At 44.5% G+C, this 20,441-nt stretch overlaps 1 protein-coding gene across 1 annotated transcript in view; it reads right to left on the reverse strand.

The window, feature by feature from the left end:
• The window catches only part of sclt1 (sodium channel and clathrin linker 1), a 110,670-nt gene that overhangs the window by 75,956 nt on the left and 14,273 nt on the right, over positions 1–20,441 (reverse strand). Inside the window, exons 3-9 of the mRNA XM_078538582.1 lie at positions 20,093–20,160; positions 14,095–14,147; positions 12,254–12,326; positions 12,095–12,150; positions 11,773–11,908; positions 3,166–3,288; positions 1,670–1,735 (exon numbers count right to left, since the gene is read on the reverse strand). Coding sequence (XP_078394708.1) covers positions 1,670–1,735; positions 3,166–3,288; positions 11,773–11,908; positions 12,095–12,150; positions 12,254–12,326; positions 14,095–14,147; positions 20,093–20,160 — 575 coding nt within the window. The remainder of the gene's footprint in view (positions 1–1,669; positions 1,736–3,165; positions 3,289–11,772; positions 11,909–12,094; positions 12,151–12,253; positions 12,327–14,094; positions 14,148–20,092; positions 20,161–20,441) is intronic.

Here is a 20,441-nt window from a genome sequence, read left to right on the forward strand (position 1 = left end):
AGTTTCGAACACAAAGATGGGAATTTACAATGTGGAACATTGGTGAATCAGGAGTCAATGTACGCCAGTGATCACAAGGATGATGCATGAATGGTACCTGATGCGAGTAAAGATATGGGCAGCAAAGCTTTGGCTGAGCTTGCTTATAGAAGTGGAAGATGTGGGGGGGTGCGGTGACCAAGATTGCATTTGAATAGTTAAGTCTGAAGGCAATGAAAGCATGGATGACAGCTTCAGCTGCAGATGGGCCTAAGTGGGGCACAGGCAAGCAATATTACAGAGGTGGATCTCGGCAGCCTTAGTGATGGAGAGAATATGGGGTCAAAAGCTCAGTGCACAGTCAAATAAGACATAGTTTGTGAAAAGCTCGAGTCCGTGGCATGGGCTGAAGACAATAGCATCAGTGATGTAGAACATGCTGTCACGTACAAGTGGAAACTGATATTGTGTTTGCGAACTGTGTCACTGAAATTTAGATGAGAAATAAGAGGGGCCAAGACTGATCTGTGGGGGACTCTAGGAATAACTGTATTAAAGCAGGAAGAGAAGTCACTGCAGGAAATTTGTTGGTTATGACTGAATAGCCAAGAATTGAAGCAAGGCAGTTCCATTCAGCTGGACATTGAGGGAGAATGTGTGAGCAACTATATAAAAGGCTGCAGACTGATTGAAAAGGATGAGGTGGGATTGTGCACCTCATTCACAATCACAGACGATGTCATTTGTGACTTGATTAGGACTGTTCAAAGCTGTGGCAGAAGCAGAAGTCTGACTGGAGGTTGAAATATTGAGTTGAAGGAAAAATGCATGCATCTGGGTGGAAAGAAAGGTTGGAGATGAGATGGTAGCTTGCAAGGACAGAGAAATCCAGACTAGATTTTTGAGTAGAAAGGTGATGACAGCAGATTTGAAGGAGAATGGGACAGTATGAGAGGAGAGGGAACCATTTACAATGTCAGCTAGCATGGGGGCCAGGAATGGACGTCGAGTGGTCAGCAGCTTAGCGGGAACAGTCAAGAGAACAGGAGGTAGGTCTCATGGATAAGATGAGTGAGGGGAGAGGACATGGACAGAGATAGGAGAGAAACAAAAGATAGATGCAAGTTCAAGGTAGGCCAGGGTGGAACCTTGGAGGAAATTTGACCTGATGGGACCAGGGGAAGGGAGAGATGCAGCAGAAGCAGCTAAACCGATGTTTTCAATCTTAGTAACAAAGAAAATATATGCTCCTTGCGTTTGAGATTGGAAATCAGGGTGGAGGGGCAGGGATGATGAGCTCAAGGAGAGGATTGGTAATCAAGTATTTGGGCTTCTGCTTAACATCTAAAGTTGCTAAGTGTCAAATTTTGTTCAATAACCCTCCTGTGTAGTACCTTGGGGCATTTACTGCATTAAAGACACTATACAAGTTGTTAAGTTGGGAAGTCGTTATTGCTGACTGAGACACAATATTTTACTACTGGGCTGAGTTGGAACTTTGGGGAAGAAAATATTAGCACTAAAGATATTAAATTGGCTGCTGACTCAAAAGCTCTTGAAATACAATTTATCAATTAAAAAGTTATTAGAACCAAAATATTTTCCAGAATTATTTCCCATAGAGTTCAATATGTGAAACCATAGGTTTTATTGGATACTAGATGAGTATTTTCCAGGTGTTTTGTCTTACCAGTTTTAACTTGTGATTGGCCACTTGAAGCTGCTGAGTAAGTTGTTGGAAGTGGGCCAACTGTTCCTGAAACAAAAATACCAAAGATTTATGCACTTACTGGTGGATCACAGAAACATGTAATTTATCAAGCATTAGTTAACAGCCACTTAATAAAACCTTGTTTCATTATTTTTTAAATAAGTCAATAGAGTCATAGAGGTCTACAGCACAGAAAAAGGCCCTTCAGCCCATTGAGTCTGCACCGGTCAAACAAGTACCTAACTATTCTAATCCCATTTCCAGCACTAGGCCCATAGGCTTACATGCCATGGCATCGCAAGTGCACATCCAACTACTTTTTAAATGTTATAAGGGTTTCTGCCTCCACCACCCTTTCAGTGAGTTCCAGATTCCCACCACTCTCTGGGTGAAAACATTCTTCCTCACATCCCCTCTAAACCTCCTGCCCCTTACCTTAAATCTATGCCCCCTGGTTATTGATCCCTCCACCAAGGGGAAAAGCTCCTTCCTGTCTACCCTATCTATGCTCCTCATAATTTAATACACCTCAATCATGTCCCCCCTCAATCTCCTCTGCTCCAGAGGAAATAACCCCAGTCTATCCAATCTCTCCTCATAACTAAAACTCTCCAGCCCAGGCAACATCCTGGTAAATCTCCTCTGTACTCTCTCTAGTGCAATCACATCCTTCCTATAATCCAGATTCCAGAACTGCATGCAATACTCTAGCTGTGGCCTAACCAGCATTTTATACAGTTCCAGCATAACCTCCCTGCTCTTATATTCTATGCCTCGGCTAATAAAGGCAAGTATCCCATATGCCTTCTTAACCACCTTATCTACCTGTCCCGCTACCTTAAGGGACTGGTGGACATGCACACCAAGGTCCCTCTGAGCCTTGGTACTTCCCAGGGTCCTACAATTCATCGTGTATTCCCATGCCTTGTTTGTCCTGCCCAAGTACATTACCTCACACTTATCTGGATTAAATTACATTTGCCACTGATCAGCCCGTCTATATCCTCCTGTAATCTAAGGCTATCCTCCTCAAGATTTACCACCCCACCAAGTTTCATGTCATCCGCGAACTTACTCATCAACCCTCCTACATTCAAATCTAAATCATTTATATATACCACAAACAGCAAGGGACCCAACACCAATCCCTGTGGAACCCCACTGGACACAGGCATCCAGTCACGAAAACACCCCTCGACCATCACCCTCTGCTTCCCGCCACTCAGCCAATTCTGGATCCAATTTGCCAAATTGCCTTGAATCCCATGGGCTCTTACCTTCGTTATCAGTCTCTCATGTGGGACCTTATCAAAAGCCTTGCTGAAGTCCAAGTAGACTACGTCAAATGCATTGCCCTCATCTACACACCTGGTCACCTCTTCGAAAAATTCAATCAAACAAATCAATGTATTTCTGTATCAGGAAAATAATGTTCACTTAACTCTATGAAATATAAAATATTAAGGATGTCATACATTCCGTTTTTGTTGGTCAAAGGCATGATTCTGAGTCTCTGACACGTGATCTTGATACGCTTGTTGCATTTGATCGAAAGCATGTGAAACTGACTGCCATAACTCCAAGGCTAGGTCTTTTTCCTAAAATGCAAAGTAAATTTTCCATCAGCAAGGAAATCTAGAATGTTGTCATTTTATGGACTGTAAATCACACCATGTTTGATTTTAGCTGGTAGATTCTGAAATTTCAGAGATGCAGTGCCATTTCTGTGTTCACTCAGATCCAATAATTGACTGTATTTTTTTTTTGATAATTCACTACTTTTACTTAGTTTTTGACCTAAAGCTCCAAAATAGTAGGCCTGATATCATACTGTTTCTCTTATTTGAGCTGTGCTAAAACTATCATTCTAATGTGCTCCCTCACTCTAAATTCAAGATTTCCAACCTGAAACCTTTCATCACTGCATCACACAGGATAATTAACTTCAAAAAATTTACCCCCAGCTGATCTAGCACTAAATGTAGTGTCTTCCAAACTATCAGAAAGCAGAAAAACACTTGATTAACAGAGATCAGTTTCCCATAAAAGACACTTAATTATATGGAACACAGCATGCTTGAAATCTTTGTAAAGCAACTTAATCCCTTTTACATGAGATTCCATCTTCAAATAATAATGTTGCCTTGAACTTTAATCTTCCTCACTGTGCATGTGATTGGGAGTGAGAAATCATGCAAAAATAAGAACTATTAATTTAATCATATTTGGCTTTCTATCTTTGTGACTTGTGGCAATAACACAGTTGCACTGCAAACCAGACAATTTTTTAATCAAACTCATTAGCTTAGCATTTACAGAAAAAAAACCACTAATGGACATGGCCGTCTTTTCCATTTGAAAACACTCTCAAATAAATTAATGGTATATGGTCCTCCTACTGGCTGAGTGTACAATCATAAATACATTACATTAGTTTAGTGGCTACGGTACTGATCTAGTAACCCAGGGATTTGTAGTATAAGGGTCTGGCACATAGAGGGTTAACGTGGGACTGAATACAGTGCCACCCACACAGTGACGTGAGAGAGCACATGACCTGCACCCAGAGTCAGTGTAGTGTTGGACAGAGTCGTGTGTACCAGCAAGCATGGAGACAGCTCCTAGCTTGTACCCCTTTCTGTATACTTGTAAATAGTTAAGAGTCAATAAAGACTTACTGTTAACCTATAGACTTCATCAGACCTACTGAACTTTATCCAATACCCTACACCAAGGTAGCAGCTTGTGGAAAAACCCAAGACTTTGCAAAAAACCCAGAGAAAAACTAAAATGTTCGAAGCCCGAGAAAAAAATTCAATCATATTGTGGTCACTGCTACCTAGGGGTGCCTTCATTCTGAGGTCATTAATTAACCCTGTCACATTACACAATACCAAGTCTAATATAACCTGCTCTCTGGTCAATTCCAGAATGTGCTGTTCTAAGAAACTCTCTCAAAAGCATTCAATGAACTCCTCATCCAGGCTACTACTGCTAATCTAATTTTGCCAGTTTATATGTAGATTAAAATCACACATGATTATTGCTGTCCCTTTATCGCAAGCACCCAATATCTCTTCTTGTATAATTTGTACTATTTTGTGGTTACTGTTAGGGGGCCTGTAGACCACTCCCACTAGTGACTTCTTTGCCCAACTATTCTTTATCTCCACCCAAACCGATTCTACATCCTAATCTCCTGAACCAAGGTCAACTCTATTGCACCAATGCCATCCTTGATGAACAGTGCTCCCCCCTCCACCTTTCCTTAGCTTTCTATTCTTCCTGAATGCCTCATACCTCTCAATATTCAGGACCCACTCCTTGGCATCCTGCAGCCACATCTCCATAATGGCTATAAGATCATATTTATTTACTTCAATGTGCGCTATCAATTAATTTACTTTGTTATGAATTCAGACACAGAACCTTTAGTTTTGTTTTTTGTTATCTTTGTAACATCTAGTCTTGACTACTGGTGTATTCTTTGGTTTTATCTCTCTATCCCTTCCTGCTATTCTCTGACCCTCATTTTCCATATTACAATTATGCTCTCCTATCTTGAATCTACCCCTTGATTTGCTACATCTACCCAAGCTTGATCCCTCACCCCGCCCGCTTGTTTGGTTTAAAGCCTCCTCAACTTCCCTAGTTATTCAATAACACTCGTCCCAGCATAGTTCAGGTGTAGACCATCCCAATGGTACAGCCCCTGCTTTCCCCAGTACTGGTGCCAGTGCCCCACAAACCAGAACCCACTTCTTCTACAACAGTCTTTGAGCCAATCATTCATAATTCTAATCTTATTTGCCCTATGCCAATTTGCATGTGGCTCAGGTAATAATCCAGAGGTTATTACCTTTGAGGTTCTGTTTCTTAATTTGGTATCCCAGTTGCTCATACTGACTATGCAGAGCCTCTTTCCTTGTCCTTCTTATGTCGTTGGTACCTACATGAGCCATGACAACTGGATCCTCCTTCTCTTACTGTAAGTTCCTCTCCAGCTCAGAGCAGATGTCCCAAACCCTGGCACCAGGCAAGCAACATAGCCATCTGGACTCTTACTCCTTGCTGCAGAGAACAGTGTCAATCCCCCTCACTATACTGCCCCGTACATTCTTGTTTGCTCCCCCCACTTGAATAGTTTCCTGTGCCATGGCCAGCCGGCTCATCCACCTTGCAGACCTCGCTTTTGTCCACACATGTTGTGAGCACCTCAAACCTGTTTGACAATTGCAAAGTCTGAAGCTCCTCCACTACTGTTTGCTCAGTCCCATTGCCTGCCTCATTCACAGTCACATCCTCTGGTCCCTCACTGCTGACCAAAACAAACGACCCTATTCTAAGATGCGTGACCGTCTTCTGGAACAAATTATCCAGGTACTTCTCCCCCTCACTTATGTTGCATAGTGTCTGCAGTTCGGCTTCCAAATCAATAATCCTGATCCGGAATTCCTCTAGCTGCCTACACTTTCTGCAGATGTGTTTGTTATGGATCGCCTTGGTGTCCAACAGCTCCCACATTCCACAGCTGCAACATAACACCTGTCCTAATATTGTTACTTATATTATTTAGTTAACTAATTTAATTACTCAATTAATTTAGAATAATTCCTATGTATACCACACCCCTTTCCCCTGTGCACCAAACTCCCTCATGAACTTAATTCGCTAATCACTCAGTCTCCGTCTCACTCAGGCAGTCGCCTGTCTCCTCGCGTGTAGTGGTATTGTCACTGGACTGGTAATCCAGAAACCCAGGTTAATGCTCCGGGGACCTGGGTTCGAATCCTACCATAACAGACGATAGAATTTGAATTCAATAAAAAAATCTGGAATTACAAGTCTAATGCTGAGCTTAACACCATTGCCGATTGTCAGAAAAACCTATCTGGTTCACTAATGTCCTTTAGGGAAGGAAATCTGCTGTCCTACCTGGTCTGGCCTACATGTGAGTCCAGGCCCACCATCAATGTGGTTGACTCTTAAATGCTAGCAAGCCACTCAGTTCAAGGGCAATTCGGGATGGGCAATAAATGCTGGCCTTGCCAACAACACCCGCATCCCATGAACAAATTTTTAAAAAAAATCAGCTAATTAAGCCACAAAGATACAGGGATACACCAGGCCAGGGAAAGCAATACCTGATCCGGTCAGCAGAGCAACCATGTCAACGCTGTGGAGTAAAGCGAGACCAGTGTCCTGGAGTTTCAGCCCAATGCTTTCAGTACAGCAGGATTGGACACTATGGCAAATTGAGCAAGGCAAAAACTCTGACACGCACAGAAGGTCCAAAGATTATGCACGAGGTCAAGACTGCAAGCCCAGATGACGCACAGAGTAGATACATTCCAACGAGTAAGAAAAAGTCCAAGGGACAGACACACCATGCGCGGTTAACTAGAAAGGTTAAAGATAGTACCAAGCTTAAAGAGAGCATATAATTGTGCATAGACAAGTGGCAGGTCAGAAGGTTGGACAGAATATAAGGAACAGCAAAGAATGACTAAAAGACTAATAAGGAGGGAAAACTTAAGAGTATGAGGGAAAGCTAGACAGCAATATAAAAACAGATAGTAAGAGTTTTTATAAATATTTTAAAAAGAAAAGAGTTAAAGTGAGCATTGGCTCTATAGAAAGTGAGTATGGAGAATTGAAAATGGAAAACAAGGAGATGGCAAATGAATTGAACAGGTATTTTGCATCAGTTTTCACTATAGAGATACAAGTAACATCCCAGGAGCAGCTACAAACCAGGAAATGTAAGAGGGGAAGTCAGGAAAATTACAGTCACCAGAGAAGCGTTACTAATAAATTGTTGTAGCTACAGGCTGACAAGAGCCCAGGTCCTGATGGACGTCATCCTAGAGTTTTAAAAGAATTGTCTAAAATTAAAATTATTCTTTTAAGAGTCAGTGAGATAGTTGCTGCATTGGTTTTAATTTTTGAAAACTCCCTAGATTTGGGGAAGGTTCCATTAGATTGGAAGATAGCAAACGTAACTCCGTTATTCAAAAAGGAAGACAGAAAGCGGGAAACTATAGGCCAGTTAGCTTAGCATTTGTCATAGGGGAAATGTTAGCAGCTATTATTGAAGAAGTTATAGCAGGGCACTTGGATAAGCGCAAGGTCATCAGGCAGATTCAACATGGTTTTGTGAAAGGGAAATCGTGTTTAACCAACTTATTGGAGTTCTTTGAGGAAGTAACATGTGCTGTGGATAAAAGGGAACTGGTGGATATACTGTACTTAGGTTTCCAGGAGGCATTTGATGAAGTGCCACGTTAAAGGTTATTGCAGAAAATAAAACCTCATGCTTTGGGGGGTAACATATTGGCATATGTTAGAATAGAAGATTGGCTGGCTCACAAGAAGCAGAGAGTAGGAATAAATGGGTCTGTTTCAGGTTGGCAAGATGTAACGAAAGCTGTGCCCCCAACTACTTACAATTTATATAAATGACTTGGTTGAAGGAATTGAAGGGATGGTTGCAAAATTTGCTGATGACACAAAGATAGGTAGGAAAGTAAGTTGTGAAGAGGACATAAGGAGGCTACAAAAAGATATAGATAGGTTAAGTGAGTGGGCAAGAATCTGGCAAATGGAGTATAAAGTGGGAAAATGTGAAATTGTCCATTTTGGCAGGACAAACAAAAGAGAAGCATATCTAAATGGTGAGAGATTGCAGAGCTCTGAGGTGTGGAGGGATCTGGGTAACCTAGTGCATGAATCACAAAAGGCTAGTATGCAAGTACGGCAAGTAATTAGGAAAACTAATAGAATGTTATTATATATTGCGAGGGGAATTGAATACAAAAGTAGGGAGGTTATGCTTCAGTCGTGCAGAGCACTAGTGAGACCACAATTGGAGTACTGTGTACAGTGTTGGTCACCTTATTTAAGGAAAGGTGTAAATGCAGTGGAAGCAATTCAGAGAAGGTTTACCAGACTAATACCTGGAATGGGTGGGTTGTCTTATGAGGAAAGGTTGGACAAACTAGGCTTGTATCCACTGGAGTTTAGGAGAGTGAGGGGCGACTTGATTGAAACATATAGGATCCTGAAGGGCCTTGACAGGGTGGATGTGGAGAGGATGTTTCCACTTGTGGATGAATCTAGAACTATGGGTCACAGTTGAAAAATAAGAGGTCACCCATTTAAAACAGAGATGAGCTGAAATTCTTTCACTCAGAGGGTCGTGAGTCTTTGGAACTCTCTTCCTGAAAAGGTGGTGGAAGCAGAGTCTTTGAATATTTTTAAGGCAGAGGTGGATAGATTCTTGGTAAGCAAGGGGGTGATAGGTTATCGGGGGTACGTGGGATGCAGGTTTCAGATTACTATCAGATCAGCCATGATCTTATTAAATGATGGAGTAGGCTCAAAGGGCTGAATGGCCTACTCCTGCTCCTTGTTCATATGTACACCCATGCTTCTTGAGAGGGGTCAAAGATTTTGGTTTCTCATTTTGGATGTGGACATTTCAGTCAATGGCCATTTAACAAATTTTAAATTAGACACAGAAGCCAGTGTAACAGTCCTGTTGGACAAAGAACCGTGGCTAAAAGACCTCTGGCATCGAACAACAGACACAGCACTCTATGGACCTGGAGGATTTCAACTTCCAGTCAAAAGCATGATTCTGGAACCACTAAGGTACGGTGGCAAACAAACCTTCAAGCTGATGTATGTCATCCGTAACCGAAGCAGAGATGCCTGTGTACCCCGGCTCTCCTCAAAGTGGCAAAATATGTCAAAACAGCCACTGTTATTAATCATATAGAACTACAAGTTCCACAGTACTCAAACAAAAATGAGTGTCCTAACTGGGACTTCAGCTCTCTTTATGAAGCACGTTTGTCCATTCCCAATACAGGTGCCAGAAAACCTTCAATGGTCTGGCCAGCCAATCACCCAGGAAGTAACCACAGACACTTCCAATGGAGGATGTAAAGGAGAGCAACCAGCAGTTCAATAAGCTTCAACCTCAGCTCCAACAACAGTACAGCAGGTCAACACTGCAACTACTGAACATACGCTACAACTCCTAGCCAGTATGCCAAAGCCACAAAAGATGCTGGAATCTGGTAGCAGCCGTCCATTGCTGACAGCAACATGCTGAGGTGAGCATACCACTAAACCTCATTCTAGTCAAAGAAATGCTTATCCTCCACCACAGAGGACATCGCAATGACCGACATAACGATGGAAGAAGCGAAGGAAACGACAAAGAGCTGAGCACAATGTTCCACCACCCTGCAAGTAATGAGTTAGGGAAGCAACCATCGACCAGTGCAACAGCCAGACAAGTGCAGTTCAACATGAAAAAATGGAAGAAAAGGATGAAAACATACCCAGATGCCAGAACGACCTCCAAACCTACAGGAAGAACCAGCAATGTCAGAGCCCACTACTCCTCCGACAATAGTGCGAATGAGATATGGAAGAGTTATAAGTCTCCAGACCGCCTGACCTTTGAATTCAAGAACTTGAAGGGGCAGATGGGGTACTGATAAAGTAAATGTATGATAGTAATAACAATGTAAGACATTGGGGGAGAATTTTTAGGTCGGCGAGCGGGGGTGGGGCCTGCTTGCCGACGTGTAAAATGACATGGGGTGGCATTAGGCGTGGGTCCCGGCATCACCCCGCGCCATTTAGATTTTCAGGTCAGCGGGCGCGCAGCCAACTTAGCTGCACCACCACCGACCTGTCAATGGCCACTTAAGGTAATAAAGTAATTAAAACACTTAATGGACCTGCCCGTCCAACCTTAAGGTTACTGGGTAGATGAAGAGCCCAGGCGGCCTTCAGAAAAACCATGAAGCCTCATCCACGGGCAGGATGAGGTTTCATGATGGATTTAAAATGTCCCAGAAATTTTTAAATAGAAGTAATGGACATATCTCATCTTTATTCAATGCTTGAAATCTGAGCCTATCTCCCTGAGGCAGCACTTTGCCTCAGGGAGATCTATGCGCTCTTTCACACGCATGCACGAAAGAGTGCATTCCCAGCTCAGGGAATCCCCCCCGCCCCCGCCCGCACAGGGAGCGCATAGTGCTTCCTGGCGCATGTCACGCTGGGCTGGCCTTAATTGGCTTGCCCACCCGACCGGGGTCGCTGATTGAGAATCTGCCCGCTCCCGCACAACCCCCCTGACAGTGGTGGGGGGGAAGATCCTGCCCAAGTTAAACTTTGATCACTTGAGATGCATTGGGTAAAGAATTGGGGGGAGGTGTAGTATAAGGGTCTGGCACGTATAGGTTAATGTGGGACTGAGTACAGTACCGCCCACACAGTGATGTAAGAGAGCATATCACCCACACCCAGGGTCAGTCTAGTGTAGGAAAGGGCCGTGTGTGCTAGCAAACTTGGAGACAGCTCCTAGCTTGTACCTTTACTGTATATTTTTAAATAGTTCTAAGAGACAATAAAAGCTTACAGTTAACCTACGTATGACTACGAAGACTTCTTCCGAACTGTATCCAACACCCTACAAAAGGGTTGAGAGTTCAAATCTCACATGACAAATTAAGAAACTGAATTCAATAATTCTGGTAAATTGTGGGATAGTACTAGAAAAATAACTTTAAAAATTGCTAGGTTATTGAAAAAAAAAATGAACTACTTCATTAGTATTTAGCTTAGCATGTTTAAACTAATGGAATCAAAATAATGGGTCAAAACCCTGGAAGTCCCTTCCTAACAGCATTGTGGGTGTACCTATATCACATGGACTGCAGCAGTTCACCACCTTCGCAAGGGCAATTCGGGATGGGCAACAAATGCTGGCCTAGCCAGTGACACCCACATCCTGTGAAAGATTTAAAAAATCTGCCACCCTTACATGGTCCAGCCTACATATGACTCTAGTTCTACACTATGGTGTATTCCACCTTACAGGTGACTAAATCTTGAGGCTATACTTTATGCTTCAGTCAAACCTCTGATCCCTCTTTCAATATTGTTATGACCATAGAAGTTCTGTTATAAAGATTATAACAAATGATTTTGAATGTTAAAATATTGTTCCAAGCATTACTGCAGGCTAAGAAGTGTGTTACTTTGCTCTATTCACCTACCTTATTGGTTAGACATAACTGTTCTTGTAGGTTTCTCACTACTTTTTCTTCCATAAAGTCAACATCAACAATATCTGTACCAGAAGGTAGGGACTCCAACTGTTTTTCAATGGTTTCCTGTAACTCTGCATGCAACCTGAAGCACAGCCAATTATAATTGTACCAGTTAGAAAATAGAGTAACACTTAAATTTTGGTATAAGGCATAGACAGCTATTTTTATAACAATTCAAAGGTACACCTAACTTAATTAAGCAATCTGCATCTGGCTACAGTAAATAGACTTTATAATAGTTCTAACCTTAAAAGTAGGATAACCTCACCTTTCATTTTCTCTTACAACATCTTCAAGCTTTAACTTCATTTTATTCATATGAATCTATTGTTAAATTAAGAAAATAAGTGCTGCTGCAAAGTTGATTTATAAATTTTTCAACAAAATCACAAACTTTTAAAACACAGCAAGGCTGAAGTATTCTTACACGCTGACAATCCAACTGTTCGCTCATTTTTTGCAGCTGCTTGTCATATTCTGCTATAAGAGGTGCCATGAGGCTGCCAGAGAAAAAATGGAAAGCACAAACATGAAACATCAGTAAATTATGCACTGGTAAACATTCTCTTAGAAAATCAGCAATTACTAATGCGTGGATGTGCTCTACATGGATTTCACTAAGGCTTTTGACAAGGTCCCAAATTGCAGGCTGGTCAAAAATACCCAAGGAAGGGTGGTAAATTTTAAGGAACGTGGCAGGAAAGAAAGGGTAATAGCTAATGGGTATTTTTGTGATTGGCTGTTACCAGTGGGGTTCTGCAAGACACAGTGCTCGGTCCCTTGCTTTTTGCAGTTTATATTAATGATTTAGGCTCAAATTTAGGGAGCATGATAAAGAAGTTCGCAGATGATACAAAAATTTGCCATGTGATTGACAGTGAGGACAAAAGTTTTACACTGCAGGAAGAGATAGATGGTCTGGTCAGTTGGGTAGAAAAGTGGAAAATGGAATTCGACTCAGAGAAATGTGAGGTAATGCATTTTGGGAGATGCAATAAGGAAAGGTAATACATTATAAATGAGAGGTGTTTAGGGGAACAAAGGGACCTTGGAGTGTATGCCCATAAATCCTTAAAGGTAGCAAGACAGATTGCTAAAGTGGTTAAGAAGGCATATAGCAAGCTTTCCTTTATTAGCTGTGGCATTGAATATAAGAACAGTTAGGTTATGCTAGAACTTTATACAACACATGTTAGACTACAGTTTGAGTACTGTGTACAGTACTGGTCACCACATTGCTGGAAAGTTGTGATTACACTGGGAAAAGTGCAGGAGAGAATTATGAGGATGTCGTCAGGAGTGGAAAATTTTAGCTATGAGAAAAGATTGTCTAAGCTATGGTTGCTTTCCTTACAACAGAGGAGGCTGAGGGGTGACTTAACTGAGCTATATAAAATCATGAGGGGGCTAGATATAGTAAATAGGGACAACCTATTTACCTCAGCAGAGAGGTCAAAAACCAAGAGGCATAGATTTAAAGTAATTGGTAGAGAATTATGGGGGAGACTAGGAACCATTTTTTCACCCCAGGGTGGTAGGGACCTGGAACTCATTGCCTCAAAGGGTGGTAGAGGCAGAAACTCTCACATTTAAAGGTACTTGGATGTCTACTTGAAAAGCCATGACCTGTAGGGCACACACCTAGCACAGGAAGAAAGGATTAGGTTGGGCAGCTCTTTGTAGACTGGTATAGACACGGTGGGCTGAATGGCATCCTTCAGTGATGTAAATTTTCTATGATTTCTATGAAATACATTTTGAGGCTTTGACAACAGTCTGGTTACTAAACATGGTTTAAGAGGAAAGAGCCTAATTGTCAGCAGATATCAAGGCTTTAACACAATTTTCCTCCTTTGAAAGTTTTATACTCCTTTGCCATATATTTCCTTTGCATCACACACCATTCCTTAATTAGCTGGTTTTGACAGTATGTTGTCAAGAGATAATAACATTTTTCACTTAATTTCAGAGAATAGAAAACTTATGAAAGAAACAGTCTTACTGAATTTTTCTGCCCGATTAAATAGGAAAAGTACAGAATACCGGGACACTTGCAGTTTAGCAAGTTTAAATAGTATGCGGCATTGTGATCAAATATAAAGATCTCTTAATGTTTTACTTGAAAGAAGATATAAAACTTGAAGACTGATTCAGGGGTATACTATGTTCCCAAATATTTGATGACATCAATGTTTTCATAATGTGAATAATAAATTGCACAAACATGATATTTATGCCACCATCATACTACACCAAGACGAACCTTACCACTTGTCTATTAGCCAGGGTGCTGGAGGATCATGTTCACCTAACTGTCCAACCTAGATCAACAGAGAAATTACTGCAATTACAGAATTGATTTGTCAAAGTACTTTTCCCATCAAGCACTGAGCTTTCCCCAATAGGGCTCCACAACTCCCAGCCATGGTTTTTAAATATAACATCCTTACTAATCAAAAGAATGCCAGGTTTGCATAATTTCACTCTAACTGACCCAGTGTAACTGGGCTTTTGAATTGCTCAGTTAAATTGCTGCTTTCACTTCCAAAGAGTTCTGGAGGTTTAACAGAAGGCTCTTGCTACTATAACTTGAAAACTGGAAATGACATGAACCCTCATGTGTCTCCTAGTCGTCAGATAATGGAGGAATAAACACTGTCAGACCATGTGATTTGAACTATAACCTACAACGAGGATGCAGGAGGTTGGGGTGGGGGAAAGCACACGCTCTTTACTGGAAAGTAAATACTTCAGAAAATCTATATTTATATTGTTTTGTTCATTTGTTCATCACTTATAGCAGTACTTTACAATAAAGAAGGCAGAATATTCATAACATAATTCTTCCACATTGGACATGCACTTTTGCCTCTGTAAAAAGTTTTGCATTTAACATATTCTTGTATTTCAATATCGTGTTATAGGCGAATATAAAATTATACTTACTCCAGCAACAATAATACGTTGCCAATATTTTTCCATTATATAAACCAATGAGACAACTGACCCAAGTTCAAGCAGCCAAGGTGACTTTGCATAAAAACTAGTTGATAACATTTCCCTGCAAAACTATAGTGTACAAGCACACAACTTCCTGACATTTTACGTTGAGAAGTTATGTGGTTGAATAACTGGTGTCTCATTATCTTTAGAGTGGGTGAAGGGTGGCGGGGGGGAAATGGAGAATGCGACAACAATAGCCCCATACAGAATTAACAGCATGTCATACATAAGGAAGAAAGAAATAGAGATCTACTACAAAATTTTTGAAATTTTGCCAATTACATGGCACAAAAATCAGAGACAATGGGTGGAATTTTCCCAGAATTGCACTAGGTGCAGTAACGGGTGGGTAAAATGGAGGGTTTTCACATCGTATCTTCCCGAGCTTGCTCATTATTTATGCATTCTCGGGAAACACGCCGTTTCCATGGCGGGTGGGCTCTCAATTGCCCGCTCGCCATCACGCCGGCCACCATCTTTAAAAGGCAGCCGCCAGCAAAGCACTCATTGCCACCAGCTCATTACTGCTGTCTGGGAGACATGGCCAGCAAAGGCAAAAAGACTGCAGCCCCCCTGCTTCGACGACGGGTCCCTCCAGCAAATGCTGGATACCATGGAGGCCCAACGGGGTTTGCTCTAACTCCGTGCTGGCTGCAGGATGGGTAGCAATGTCACCAACCCAGCTAGGGAGGCGGTGGCAGGGGTGGTCAGCGCGAATGCTCTCCAGAGGAGGGCAACCACCCAGTGCCGCAAAAGGATGAATGATCTCCGTTCCACCAGGGTAAGTCACTCATTTCATCACTCCCAAATCACACACTCACAAACCCATCACACATCCATACGGCCCTTACTCATTGCCAATGCAAGGGACATGACCATTCACTCTTTCACACACATCGCCATTGTCCTCATCCCATTCATGGGACCACTCACCACCCACACAGGCCAGGCATACTTATCATCTGGCCCAGCAGGAGTCCGTATACACTCTCCCCATCTCTATCCATGCTGGACAAGCTGGCTCACGACAGGAGGGAGAGGTCGCAGATAGGTGGAGGGGTGCCGGAAATCAAAGTTCTGACAGAATTCAAAAACAAAGCCATCCAGCTGGCCGATGATGACTGGTATCGGTCCTGCGCGGACCATGAGGTCGGTGTTGGTCTACCAAGTGAGGATCCAGCAGTGCAATATCCATCAGACAACCATGCTGTGAGTGATTTGTCCTCTTTCACAGGCCACTGCTATGTTCTAATTATCTCCCCTTGTTTTCACAGGCATATCTGCCAAACAGCTGACAGAATCCATGACCCAGGGCCTCCAATCAACTTCCAAAGAAACTTCTGAAGAGGAATCTGAGGGCACCCTCCTTGGAGTCCCATCACAGCGCTCACCCACATCCTCCGCCAGCGCAGAGACACACACACCACAGTGGGATCTAGCTTTAGAGTGGCCTTGGGATCAGAATCTGGTGAGCACATCGCACTTTCTGATACACAGCAGATGGAGGCAGAGACTTCCCAGGTCCCCGTCACTCGAAGGATTGCTGGAGGCCAGAACGTTGCTGAGTCTGAGTCAGATGACGAGCCTCTGAACTCGGTCACGTCGCAGTTGCTGGAGCTGCAAAGGCAAGCTAGGGAACAACAGGAAGGGATGTCTGCTGCACTCCTCAGATTGCAAGGCACAATGGAGGAGCCCATCCGTCTTCAGGCTGAGGTGATAGCGCCGGCATTGCAATGCACTGAGGTCAACACTGGCAGGATGGCGGCCACCATGGAGGACGTCACTCCTGCGCTAACTTCATCGCTGATGCCATAGTTGGCCTCCAACAGTATGTACGTGAGAGGGGTGCTGGGCAACTCGATCTCACTCCAGCTACCCTTTCCGCTCATGGAGTCAGCCAGTGGCCCTCAGGCACCCATAGGGAGGAGGATCCATGCAGGTCCATGCTCCCGGGCCATCCACCCAGGTGACTCTGAGAGTGATTGGCCCATCTTCCTGTGACCTCTGCAGATCCAGCTTCACAGGCCGAGGAGGGTGCCACTGCCACATAGCAGGGCTCCGAAAACAAGCCAGGGCCCTCCAAGTCTCAGCCCTCCAGAGGACACCTGCCAAAATCATCACAGACAGGGGGTCACAGGCTGCCGTCACCTCTGCTATGGATGCCCGGGGAGCACCAAAATGCAGCAGCAGGGTTAGGAAAGTTAGGTAAAACTAGTTTCACAGCCTGGCCACAGGTGTTGATCACTTGTGCATACAGTTCTTTATTGTCAACAAACTCCTAAGAATGTCACCCTACCTGTGGCTCCTTGTTCTGATGAGCAGTGTTCTTGTCACTCAGCTGTGAAACCTTTCTGCACGAGATAAAAGGCAGGCGTCTCAGTCCAGGGCCTCCTCCCTGTGCTCTGTACAACCTTCATACCACAGTGATGGTCCAGCCTCATACTCCCTGGAAACATTACTGATGCCTGCATCTTGGCAGAATTGGTCATTGCTGCCAGAATGTAGTGGGCAGGCATCACAGAGTTCTCTGATACTCTCTGTGTGCTCTCAGCAGCTTTAAGATGGGTATGGCCCCCATCACGCCAGCATCTGCGATCAGTGATGCTGTGCACCAGCTCCGGAAGGGCTCAGGTGCTAAAGGCGGACACAGCATCAGATGCGTCTGAAGTTTCATGGCCGTGTATCTGAGATGGCCCTGATCATGGAGCGCAGGTGAGCTGCCCTCGGCCAGACAGGAGTCAGACATTCTCAGAGGCTATGTGAAGATCTATGGAGTGTCCTCACTGCATGTTGTCATCATCCTCCTCGATCGAGCGACTATTAGGTCCTCCACTGCATCTTCATGACAGTAGCATTCTCAGAGGGTCTTGGCGCTGCGATAAGCCAGACTGGAGTCAAACGTTCACAACTGCGATGTGAGGATCTACGGGGACACCTCACTGCATGTCGTCGTCATCATCCTCCACAAATCTGGCAGTTATGAGGGCCTCCTGAGTGCGCCTGCCTCGCCTGGCCAGTGTGAGAGCCTCATCCCCATCGTCGTCATCACCGAGGACCCCCTCACCCTCATTCCCGTCAGCGTCCTTCTCATCAGAGGAGACGTGCAGCTCCTCCAACTCCTCCTCAGCCAGCCCCTCTCCCCATTACAACCAGGTTGTAAAGGACGCAGCAGACGACAACGATGCGTGACACCCTCTGTGGACTCCACCAGTCCGTTCCAAGCACCGGAACCGCATCTTCAGCATCCCAATGGTCTGCTCCACCAAGTTGCGAGCTGCTGCACGAGCCTCATTATAGTGTTGCTCTGCAGCCCTCTGAGACTGCCGCATGGGTGTCACCAGCCACGGCCTCTACGGATAGCCCTTGTCTCCAAGGAGCCAACCCTGCAGCCTCTGTGGACCCTAGAAGACTGTAGGGTTCTGCGTTGTGCACACTCCCTGGAAACCGTGCGCATGCCTGCAGGATGCGTTTCTGGTGGTCGCATACCAGCTGCACGTTCAGTGAGTGGAAGCTCAGTTCGGTTGATGAAGTCCATTGAGTGTAGCGATGGAAACCTGAGCGCCACATGAGTGCAGTCAATCGCACCCTGCACCTGTGGGAATCCTGAGATCAGGGCGAATCCAATGGCCCTTGCATCCTGGCTGTCCCAGTCCCGGGTGAAATGCACAAAGTTGTGTGCCATGGAGAAGATGGCATCCGTGACCTCATGGATATATTTGTGTGTGGCGGATTGTGAAATCCGCCTGTGGAACCCTGAAAGGAGCCACTGGCATAGAAATTGAGCACCGCAGTCACTTTCAGCCACTGGCAGTGGATGTCCTCCATGCCCCCTTGGCGCCAAGTCCTGCAGTAAGTGGCAGATGTGAGCCAGCAGGTCCCAAGACATGCGCAGTCATCAGCGACACTGGTTTTTAGTCATCTGCAGGAATTGCAGGCGGCGTCTGTAGACCCTGGGTGTTGCTAGACGCCAACCAGCCACAGCTCGCTGTTGCTCCTGGGCAGCGTGTGCAGGAGCTCCTGCTGTCCCTTCTTCATGAGGTTGCTGCTCCTGCCTTTGCGCGGCCAGGTGCCTCAGTCACTCTCCCCTCCATTTTCTACGTCTCTGTAGGCCATTAGGCATACAACTAGGCCATCAGTATCCATTATCCTGATAATGCTTCCCGGAGAGTGCTGGTCACCCCTCGGAACCCAGAGATGAGTGCGCTGCATGGCTGCCCTGTCAACCTGCGACACGGGGGAAACTGGTCTAAATCAGGATGCTGAGATTGCAAGGGCTGTAAGCGCCTCCAGCAGGGACTGCTACATGGCTAGTGTTGGCGAGGAGATTGTACAATATATGCAGTCCAATTGCTCCGCGGTCCAATAAAGTGATGGCAGACTCGAAGTCTGTGCCGGGGGGTGGGACCAGTAAGGTATGGAGTGCTTGGTGGCCATTTGTTGCCTCCGCGTTGCTTGCATGGACGGGTCATATCACTGTTGCTGCGCCTGATCTGTCTTAGTTGCAGAGAGGCACGGTCAGTTTATACAGTTGTCCCTAATGGCCACTCCTCTCACTTACCCTGCCCCCACCTCGATTGTCTGTGTGCGGGATGCAGCTCCAGGACAGCACTTGACCCCCTCTTCCCTCAGCAGTCGCCTCCAAGCCTGGCCAGCACTTGCCCCCAGATACTCCCACCCCACCTTCAGCAGTCGCCTCTGAGGCTGGCCAGCACTTGCCCCCGGGACCCCCCTGCTGTCTGCAGTCGCCTCCGAGGCTGGCCAGCACTTTTCCCCTGTCATCATCCCCTCCTCAGCAGTCGCCTCCGGGGCCAGGCATCAGTTGCCCCCAATCCCCGGCGTCCCTGAGGCCTGTAAACAAAGGGCAAGCTGTGGAGAACGCTGCTGCTCACTCACTTCAGTTCCCCCAAAGTGAAGGCCGCCAAGTGCACATCGCCTGCATGCTGTTGTGAAGGAGGCCTTTTAAAAATATGCTGATGTATTATAATTAGCTCCCCTCCGACCGATGGCGGGAAATGCGGCCTGCTGTTGGCGGGCTGAGTGGACAATCACGACCTGCCTTCACACTGTCGTGAAGCAGGTCGCCCCATATTTTCTGCGCACGCCACCTATCACGCCGAAAATTCCGTCCAATATAGAACTTGTGTAGTAGGTAAAGAATGCAATTCCAACCCCATTAAATAAATTCTGCACTAACACTTTCTTTTAATATATAAATTCTAAAAGCCAAAAAAATTGGAAAATATAAATTTGGAAATGACTGTACCTGACCAACAGAAGATCTGGGCAGCTGCTCTGCTTGATATTGACTGAGCACAGCATTTAACCGCCGAACTATAGAACAAAAAATTGAACACAGCAGAAGTCAACATTTCATATTATGTTTAAACTTCCTTTTTGTTATGGAAAATTTCCTCCCAATAGAACCTACTACCAGGTCTGTAGCCTTCCTTAAAGACATCTAATAAATTAATCAAAGGTGACCTGCCAGAGAGTATGAACCAACCCAAGGGTCTTCATCAAATTCTGAAAACTATTAATTCTTCTTCTTTAAAATCAAACGATTTTTGTAACTAGTAATACTTTACTCTTTTCTTTAAAAAACAACTTACAAG

Source organism: Cetorhinus maximus, chromosome 1 (genome assembly GCF_964194155.1).
Source record: "Cetorhinus maximus chromosome 1, sCetMax3.hap1.1, whole genome shotgun sequence".
In the NCBI taxonomy this organism is placed as follows: Eukaryota; Metazoa; Chordata; class Chondrichthyes; order Lamniformes; family Cetorhinidae; genus Cetorhinus; species Cetorhinus maximus.